This window comes from Opisthorchis viverrini (genome assembly GCF_000715545.1).
Source record: "Opisthorchis viverrini unplaced genomic scaffold opera_v5_89, whole genome shotgun sequence".
Lineage (NCBI taxonomy): Eukaryota > Metazoa > Platyhelminthes > Trematoda > Opisthorchiida > Opisthorchiidae > Opisthorchis > Opisthorchis viverrini.
Window position 1 is genome coordinate 893,610 of NW_008751744.1, and position 10,079 is coordinate 903,688.

Consider the following 10,079-nt stretch of genomic DNA (forward strand, 5'->3'; position numbering starts at 1 on the left):
GCCGACAGTCGAACCCCGACTCTGATGCAGCTAGGAGGGCGATATTCTCTTCACTACGAAACAGACAAGAATACATAAATTCACGACACTACATCCGAAGATATCAAGTTTACAACTGATCTTGAAGAGGAAAAGCAATTCCCGTTGTTGAATCTACTCGCTGGTGGAACTAAAGACGGGAATACTCAAAATTGGGTTCAGCATACCAGCTAATAAGCCAGCCTGGTGACCATCTAAAGAATCACGGAAAGTTGCATTTAAACATGAGGTGGCCTGGTGCAGCACATTCAGTTGCCTGGAAACATCACAAACGAGAGATTCAGCTGGGTTCCAGGTGAGTTTCTCAAAAAACCAAGGTAATTTACAAATTAGTGTATATTCGCATTTAAACTCTATCCGACTGAGCGCAACCAAGAAGGAAGACCACCTACATAGGCTATTTCGAAACAATGGCCACCCATGGAATTTTGTCAGAGGGAGAGTGGAAGGAAAAAATCCGACAGCAACAACAAGAACTTCAGAAATATATCTGAACTCATAGCCAGACTAATGTAACCAAAATAGACGCAAATATCTCGAAAACCAAATTCCACCTTGAAAAGAACTAGTTCTCAGACCGAAGAACAAGACCGATGGCCGAACGTTCCCAACCAACTGCGTAGATTCCAGCATACTGGATAAACCGGAGGCTTGAACAAACATGGCTTGAGGAACATAATGCTGCCATAGAAAACACGATCCGTCATTCACATTCTCCATACACGAAGGTCGACAGGGGTATAAAATCCGCTTAGAATAGGTAGAGGTCTTGGAATATGGAAAGACAGGACAACCAAAAGAGGTCCTGGAAGCACCGCAGTCAGTAACAAGTTCAGCAAACCGATACAGAATCTGAAACAATCAACGAAACACTTCGAGCAAAGGACATACTGATCGGCCGGCACACGTGGCCCGCCGAGGACAGGCCAACTAGCCTGCTAACACGATCAATCTTTCGAAGAGCCAGTCACTGTCAAAAGTCACCCCGGCCAACCGGACCTATATAAACACAAGTAATGCTGCGCTGATCGTCCCCACAGAGATGCAACACAAATCCACTACAAACCTCGGCTGGTGACGGAAAGTTTGCAACAGATTGCCAAGTTTAGGGAATGGAAAACCAGCAACTGTTTAAGTTCGTGCATACACTACGTAAGAAAATCTGTTTCAAGCCCGTGATCTTGGGATAGGAATATTGATCGCGATTCTACTGAATAAAGAATTGGATTATAGTGAAACTTCAACAAAATGGATCTCTTGTTCAACTTTGGAAGTTTCAGCACTGTTTGGCACCGTTGAATTTTGCCCAATACAGCAAGTATTTGAATACACCATGCGATGTGACAATGATGTGACAATGTGTCTGCTGCTGATCCGCTCCACTGACCAGTGCCTGAAAAAAGACTCACAGAAGGGAACACAACAGCTGCATTCCCAACAAGCGAGTGCGAGGGCAAAAGTCATAACGGTCCCACGCTATTTAAAGGGGACTTTCTGACCTTGATCCAGGCTGTCTGATAGGTGTTAGTGAACACCCGTCAACATCGATCGTGCCTCCGTGAAAACCCCGAACGCTGATCACATTCGGTCGTGCTTTTGTGGCGTGCATGAGCACTAATCGGCTTTTGTTGAATTGATTGAATGATTGACTGGGCTGGATGCTTGCAGGCTTTGCTGTTGAGTTTTCGGTGGAGCAGTAGGTTCCGGGCTTTCTGAGTTTACTTTCAGGACTCTGACCTTCCTGATACCTTTCATTATTTGCCACGGTAAAATAAGTGGCATACTGATTTTTTGGCAGGATGGCGAGCTCTTTGTCTTCCAATTCTGGATTTGCGTTCTCGTTGAGTTTATTTACGCTCCCATAACCAGGCGGAACCCCCTCCATTAATCCTTGTACTCAAATCGGAAAACCTTATTGTAGACTATCATGAATTTCCCCCTGAATTGTTCTTCTAACCACTTGTTACAGGATTGCTCAGATACTACCCTGCCTTTTTTGCGTCTGCAGCCGAATGAAGAACTGTTTTCCTCCGACACAGTACAGTACAAAGTGAATAAGACGTGCTATCAATCTCTTTGGATTCAACCAGTCTCGCTGTCGTTACCCCCGCCTATTGAACCTTCTAATGCGCAAACCCTGAACTCGGATCCGGACAGATTACTGTGGCCTCCGCAATCCGATGGAGATAGTGCGCTGAACCAGCCACCGTCGGACGACGCGACTGCTCATGGGCCTGGTATGTCATTTCGATAAAAAACCTGATGACTGATTACAAGCCCATCTTCATGATGACAAGATATGAAGAGTCATATTGACACTGAGTGAAAAGTTACATTAGAGTTTCTGAAAAGCGTACAACAAAATTTCATTCTGTTACTTTCTGTATCTTGAAACGCAATTGATTACTTTTGGTGTGATACTGAGTCTAAGTTGTTAAGCCAAAATTATCCCATATGGTTGCTTTCGGCTTGCTCTGAGAATTACACCACCTGTGCTTGGTCAAGCATTTTTGAGCTGTCAACATTCATTTTTTCGTTCCTCCAATATATCCACAGCAGTGCTATCCCGTCCGATTTTGTGTGATAAGTCTGATGTTTGTAATACTAGGTTGCGAAACAGGAGGGGCAGTGAGGCCTGATACTGAAGAGATTTCTTTTCAAACACATGAAAAACCGACAGATTCCTTGGCGTTTGTCTTTTCGTCTAAGGACAATCATAGCGCACGTCCAGAACAGGATTCGTACCATTACCGTCGGTGCAATAGATGCAGTCAGTGTGAGAACGATTGATAAGTGTGATAATTTGTAGAAGTAGTATATATAGTAGTATATGGTGGTATAATGTCTAACCGTCTATCATTAGCCCAAGTACCAAGTTGTGTGTGTAGTTCCATCAAACTACTTCAATCTGAAACTTGTAAGCTGGGGTCCCCGGCAGTGAGACAGCTGCTAGCGGTAGATATCCTTCCTCGTGCTCCCAAGATTGCAATATTGTTATTGCTGCTTTGATTTTCCGTCTTTCTTAACTGTTTATCTCGCTTACTGTTTGTAAGTGCCTAGGAGTTCGCTGACTCGGCCAACGAGTGCTTATTTTCGGTCTGGACCGATTAATCGATACAATTTGGAATTGTTAAAATACCGCTTAAGATGGACAATTGGACATGCTGACTAGCACTGATTCACGCTTGTCTTCTATCGATCTTGTGAGTGGTTTACCTTTCCTTAGCTTTTCGAGGACGTCCTGTTCTTTTACAGGGTCTTGTTTCTATTCTTCATAAGCATCGGCATCGTGGACTGCAACTGCTGTTGCTGGGTCCACTCAGATCCTCCGTTACCATTCAAAACGTTCTTAAGCTTTTAGATGGCTTTAACTAGACGTACCTCTGGCGTTTCTTATGTGTCCCAGGACTACACAATCCTGTTCGTTTATATTGCGAGAGTGGTTTTGTGATTTCTTGATCTATCCCTCCTTGGGCAATTTACAATGAACCCATTCAGTCTGCTATCCAGCACCATTCTCCAACTTAATTTTTTGTTTTTGACACTCCGCTCGTTGGCCGGTTGCTTCAAAACCGCTTATTTTGCTTTTTTTCACAGCGTTTTCGTGTTTTTTTTTGCGAAAATCACAAACTTCCCAATTCGTTGACCATCCTCTCAAGCAACTGCGGTTTATACTTTGTAAGCGCAGCAGGTTTCTTGGATATCGCTCTTGAAAACCGAAGTGAAACACAAAAGGCCAGCTAGAACAACAATAACATCAAACAAAAGACCGATCAAGAAGATACCTCAACTCAAAGTGGACACTGTGATATTTTGTAGGATTCTCGCTAACCAAATGCGTTTTGAATTGGTTTATTAGTGTAGAGTAGACGCAATCTAATCGGTGGTCAGAAAAAAAGACCGTTTTTGGAAGACTCACTGATACACAACAGTATGTTTTTTACCTTTGTAATATGGATGATGAGTGACTAACGACTTATCCGGAGACGAGACGAATTTTATTGATCGACACTGCAATCGGTGAGAGAATTTTTCAACTCACAAGTCCAAAGCAACTTTGAGGTGGTGATTTCAACGCCGAAGAACAAATTTGACAAGAAGGCAGTTCCACGTGGGAAAATATTCGAATAGAGTGCGATGACACTGTTATGTCTAAATGGATGCTCTAAGTGAACATAGTCCGCCATCGTTCGTTCAGCTGTAACACACTTTCAGTGCCTTTCACTGCCATACCACTCGAGGGAAGCACGAGGGCTGGGATACTGCCAGGTTGCCCAGGCCTAGACAGGGGAAGTCGAGAGGCAGAGGTCGCGTTCGAACCACGGACCTTCCGGTCAGTAAATTTGCGCTCTTACCACTTGGTCCATCTCGCCATCGCTTGTTCCCAAACACTAGGATCAAGAAGGACGAAAATTCAACCAGAATGACGATATCTTGGTACGCGGGGACAGGGAATAGAACTCTTAGAAGCTTGATACCAAACGGCAACTGCAATCGACTAACCGACCAGATCAACGCGCCATCACCGGCAAGAGACGTACAGCCCAATCAAAGCACAGCCAGAACGGACCAGCAGAACGGTAGTGGACACAAGTGAACAAATGTTACGTCGAAAGATCACCGTGATGCTGACCAACAAAAGGACGGCTCACTCAAACGATAACAATGAGTTTGCCACTTAGGTTGACCAAACCGCAATAGCTGGGTTGTTTGTTGAGCATGACAGTTTTACTGCACAAGTTTAATCAGCAATTTAGGTGAAGCCATCATTGTTTTGTTGAATGGTCATGTTGGAACATACCACAGTGAGATGGTCTGCTTGTTAAGGCCCATATATGAGTCCTGAACACTAGCCCTCCATCTAAGGAATCGAACACGTGACCACATGATTTGAATTCTGTGATTGGAGGATCATTGATGGCTGTACTCTGTCTAAGCTCGAGTTAGCCTCACTATTGAGCAAACCCGCGTGACAACCCAGGCAGAGTGTGCAAATGTTAGCAGGATAATCATGGTTTCGAATCTACCTCTCAACAAGAATGAAACAGCTAAACAGCGCTTCTGAGTTTCCTAGCATGGACTAGCTCCACTTGCAGGATGAAAACCCTATTGGACTTTCAAAATCCCCTTGTTATATCTCCTGATTCGTCAATCTGTGGTATCTGCTGCTGACCCGTTCCAGTGCCTAGTGTCGGTGAGAAAAGACTCACAGAAGGGAACACAACAGCTGTATTCCGAACAAGCGAGTGAGTGAGAGAGCGAGTGCGAGTGCAAAAGTTACAACGGCCCCACGCTATTTAAAGGGGACTTTCTGACATTGGTCCAGGCTGTCTGATAGGCGTTAGTGATCACCCATCAACATCGACCGTGCCTCTGTGAAAAGCCTGAACGCTGATCACATTCGGTCGTGCTTCTGTGGCGCAGAGAACACTCATCAGGTTTTACTGAATTGATCGAATGATTGACTGGCCTGGATGCTTGCCGGCTTTCCAGTTGAGCTTTTGGTGGAGCAGTAGGTTCGGGGCGTTCAAAAGTTGATTTGAGGAGTTTGACCTTCCTGATACCCCCCATCAAGCTCGGTTGGTACTTAAGAGACCGCACAATGTCAAAACATGAGTTTTTATGTGAGATTTCACTTTCCTCAACTCGTACTAACGTACGATAGTTGCGGCAATGAGTGCTGCTTTTCCAGTTGACTCAAAAACATACGTGCATTTGCTGCAAACTAGTAAGAATTATTGCGTCATTTCGTTCAAATTACCTGTCATTTCAACCTTGGATGAGCCTAAACAATGTGGCTGCTGCTCACTCCATGTGACCAGCACACGAAATTTTTGGAAATAACAACCTGTACATAATTGACTGACTGCGACCACTCCACCCACAAGGATGTAACAAAGTTAAGCCTAAATAAAGTTCACTTGGACCCAAATTTGGCTACATCCATTTCTAACCCACACCACTGTACGGAGCTGCTGTCAACCAACTTGCTCAAATGAACGTTTTTTCGTTTTACAAAGTGGAGCAGGTTGGTCGTTCTTGTGTCAAATCGTGACGGGGAAAGTCAGAGCTGGCGGGACCAATATAATATGAATGTTACATTGACCGGAGCGAGTTCCTCTATCGTTGTGTGCCTGTTCTAAGGCCTTCCTTAACTCACCGCCGTTGAAAGGCAGTACAAAGCATGCGGTTGTTGTGATAACTGAACAGCCGGCTAGTAGGCGGTATAATTCCATAATTTCGGAGCTCAGTGTTCTGGCGCACGATTCCTAGCATTGATTGTTGATCAGGTGGCTGCCGATCTATTCTAACAGCTGGCTGACTTGCAAACGTTCCTGTCACTATTCGAGGAGACATCACCAGTACGCTGGTGGGTGTAGCGTACTGATGATGTCTCCTCGAAACCAGGTCGTTGCCACGCTAGGCCACATGATCAATTACCAATGAATGAACCCTTTCTGCCAAGATTCTTAGCATCCCGTTTCACTTAACTTGATTTGTATCCACTTGGAAGAGTCACTGGTCCTCGACCAAGTAGGTTCCTGTGCTACTCATTCAGGCCATAGCTACAAGACAGTCTGGAAGGATTTTATATCGAGTTGTCTAAACCTATGCAGCAGCGTGAAAGGTCATGGGTCTCCCGGTTTGCGGTAAGACATTGGGTTACTAATTTAAAGTAAAGAATGAAAAGCCAGGCGGATACGCTGATAAGTCGATAATCGTTGTCTCAGAACCATAGCTCGTGTGGGTTGGTGTCAGCAAATCCGTAATGAGGCAGTTAGAAAGCGCGTTTTCGGTTGTGCAACGGGTACTTCCATTGAAGAATGTGTCCAGCACCAAAAGCTGCGTTGGTTGGGAAATGTGTTACGTATGCAGAACCACCGTTTGCTGAAGAGAGTGCTGTTTTCCATGCCCAATTCAGAGTGGCGTAAACATAGAGGTGGCCAACCCTTGACTTGGCAGGAGAGTACGAAGGAGATCAAGAAACGCTTGGGTGCTGTCGGTGCTACTCGCCTGCCAGGATGGGGACCGCGTGATTCTCACTGTGCCTGGTTGGAGACACTACAATATATGACTGCCAACCGATGTCAGTGGCGTTCTTGTTGTCAGTTTCTATCCAGATTGCCTGAGTGAATGTCTGGAGGTGTAGGCACCTCGGAATGATTGTGTTAAGCTATCACTAAGTCCCTTCCCTGTCCACATTTACTCTTTTCTTTACAATACCTTTAAATAAATTATGGTTGTACGGCAGTGAAGCATCGGTGTTGAACACTGATGTCACGTTGTCGATGATGATGATGATGATGATAACAAAATTCACCATATTCCTTCCCCTTTTATTCATCTTTTTCAAGGTTGGCTATCCAACGTGCACGGGAAGCGTCAGTCTGATGCACTTGACAAGTCCTCTTCTGACCAGTCTGAACCTACAATAGTTGGCCTTGAACCGTCACAGATGGTGCCTGTTCGACCCGGGGGCCAACCGCCATTTGTCAAGCATTCGAACCCATCCGTTTTGATTGCAATCGTGACCGTTGCGGTTTTCCTTGTTGTACTTGCCTTGCTTTGCATGTTCGTGTTTGCTTATAGAAAAAGACAAACGGAATCTGGTAGAAGCGAAGGTAAAACTTGGCGGGAAACAAATCGATGGTCCGGTCGATCTCCTTACTCACTGCTCCACTGGGTCTCGTCCAACAAAAGTAGGTCAGGACATCAAAGAAGGCCACTTTCCAGCTCTGTGCATTTGACTGAGTTGCATGGACCTTCATCCGGTAGCGGAGGCTCATTCGTTGGAAACATGCACTCTACCATGACATCGTATACAGCCGGTTTGACATCCCCTTTCTATGAAGATTCACTGCCTGGATTTGGTCCGGCAAACCAAAGAACAAATGGCAACGTGAGGTCCTACGGTGGTTCAATGGATCCAATCACGCCCCAGTTTGGCAGCCTACGCACTGAAGCGATGCGTCACGACTTCTCGAGTATTGGTCCACTAGATTCGCCCAATGGAACCCTACATCTCGGCGGCGGGCTACATCGAGTTGAATCTGCTTCACTAGGACGTCCCCCATTGTCGGCCTCATCTCCCGCGAACACATGTGATGGACCATTTTCTAGGCCCATCCAAGCTGATCATCCCCCTGGATGCAATGGTTTCAGCGTGGGCAGTCGAAGATCGATAAACACAACAGGGTCTAAAGGGTTGACAACCGGTTCATACGCGGACTTTGGATTAAACATCGCTTCCACAAATGTAGCTCCAGCTATGTCTCGAGTCAATTACACTGGTAGGTCACAGATTTCGTGAATAAATGTAATTTCATGTACCCACTGTTTTTTGTCCATTTGCCTAGAAGCGTGTAACAACGAGCACTTTTTTGCAGCCCACCATGGTATGCCTTTCTTAAGTATTTGTTGGATTACTACGATCAACTGTCAGAGTTCCCACATGAAACATTCATCCAACCAACAGGACAAGTAATTCAAAAACTGTTGTGTATGCTATACATCCAGCAGTTGTTGGGCACACGAATAATTCAGTCTCCTTTAGTTCGTCCCCCTTCGCATTCGCGCTAAAAGCTACCATGTGTGATCAGAGTTTACCATCCTTTGCGGGGGGATGGTAGCCCCAACGACCGACCAAAAGTTGTTCCATTTCCAAATAAGGTTTGTACTGTCTACTGACGGACGCACGAAATCTAGTCGCCGCCAGAAGGTGAAATCGATAGCGGTGGTTTGTTCAGAGGAATAAAGTTGTTCAACCAACCAACCAACCTCTTTCACCACTGGTTGCATTCACACTGGGAGTTGGAGTTGCTAGGTGACCAGGCGTTTTCAGTGATTAGTTTCCCGACCGTTACACATCATAATGGGATGCAGACAAGGTAATTCCGAAAAGTTGTTGTCATGTCGGTGTAATGTCAGGACGTATTTCGCTAATTGCGTACAGTCTGTGTTCAAATAGAGCAGGGAGGACTGATGAGTACATGAAGAATGAACAGCTTTTAGTAACGTTAATTCAGAAAAATATACAGCGACATTTTTCGTGTCTTTTCAACTAAAACAGGAGGCTGTCTTTGTGCAACACACCCAGATAAAGATCATAAACAATTGTTTTCATTCAGAACCATCTTCGTCTGCAAGTGCGCGTTTAGTTCCATTTGAAATAGGGCAATATGTATAGGTCAATAGCCAAAATATCGCAGCATTCCCCCTGTCATGGCACTTGTTATGCGGCTAATGGTTACTCGTGAGTAGTATTGTATCAAGTAAACCTCTCAAGACGTTCGTGAGTCGAAAATTATGGTTGGTTGGCTTACGAAGTGGGACTAACTAGGCGTACGACACTGTATCTCACACACTGTGGCGTGTGACTTGTGAAACGATATTGTGAATTCACCGAACCGTGCCGAAATCACTAATGAGTAGCTTTTCATCCCAAACGAACCGTAAACGTATCGACATGGGTCAATCAAACACTGAAGCAATGTAAAATACCGGTCGTTTGGGACAATGTCAGCGTTTTTGTTCGCTTCACGTAATGCGTCACTGGGTGGGTTGTGATACCCGGTAGATCAAGCAGAAGTACGTGTTTATCTATTCAGACATTTCGGCTGAGGTTTCTCTGAGAACTTGTCATACCATACAGCGTATGTGTTTAAATTGCGGATCGTGGAGCGCAACACGGTGAGTGCATCATGTGATTCCACCGTTAGCTTCAGCTCAGCTTGTTCGGAGTTTTATTCGTCGGGCCACCAAAGCCGAACTTTACCGTTGAAGGTCATACCTCAACTAGCTACCGAGCGGATGTGGTGTAAAGTACTATTATCAAATGTGATAATCAGATTGAGCGCAACAGCTGCGGTCGCTCAGCTTGGAGTTTTATTCGTCGGGCCACCAAAGCCGAACTTTACCGTTGAAGGTCATACCTCAACTAGCTACCGAGCGGATGTGGTGGGTGTTACTATTATCAAATGTGATAATCAGATTGAGCGCAACAGCTGCGGTCTCAATTCATCAGTTATATATATATATAT

General features: G+C 45.1%; 1 protein-coding gene across 1 annotated transcript in view; it reads left to right on the plus strand.

The window, feature by feature from the left end:
* Nucleotides 1-10,079, plus strand: part of T265_13645 (hypothetical protein) — a gene marked incomplete at both ends in the record, with an annotated part of 78,430 nt that overhangs the window by 44,579 nt on the left and 23,772 nt on the right. Inside the window, 2 exons of the mRNA XM_009169866.1 lie at nucleotides 2,009-2,276; nucleotides 7,395-8,330. Of these exons, the coding sequence (XP_009168130.1) occupies nucleotides 2,009-2,276; nucleotides 7,395-8,330 (1,204 nt within the window). The remainder of the gene's footprint in view (nucleotides 1-2,008; nucleotides 2,277-7,394; nucleotides 8,331-10,079) is intronic.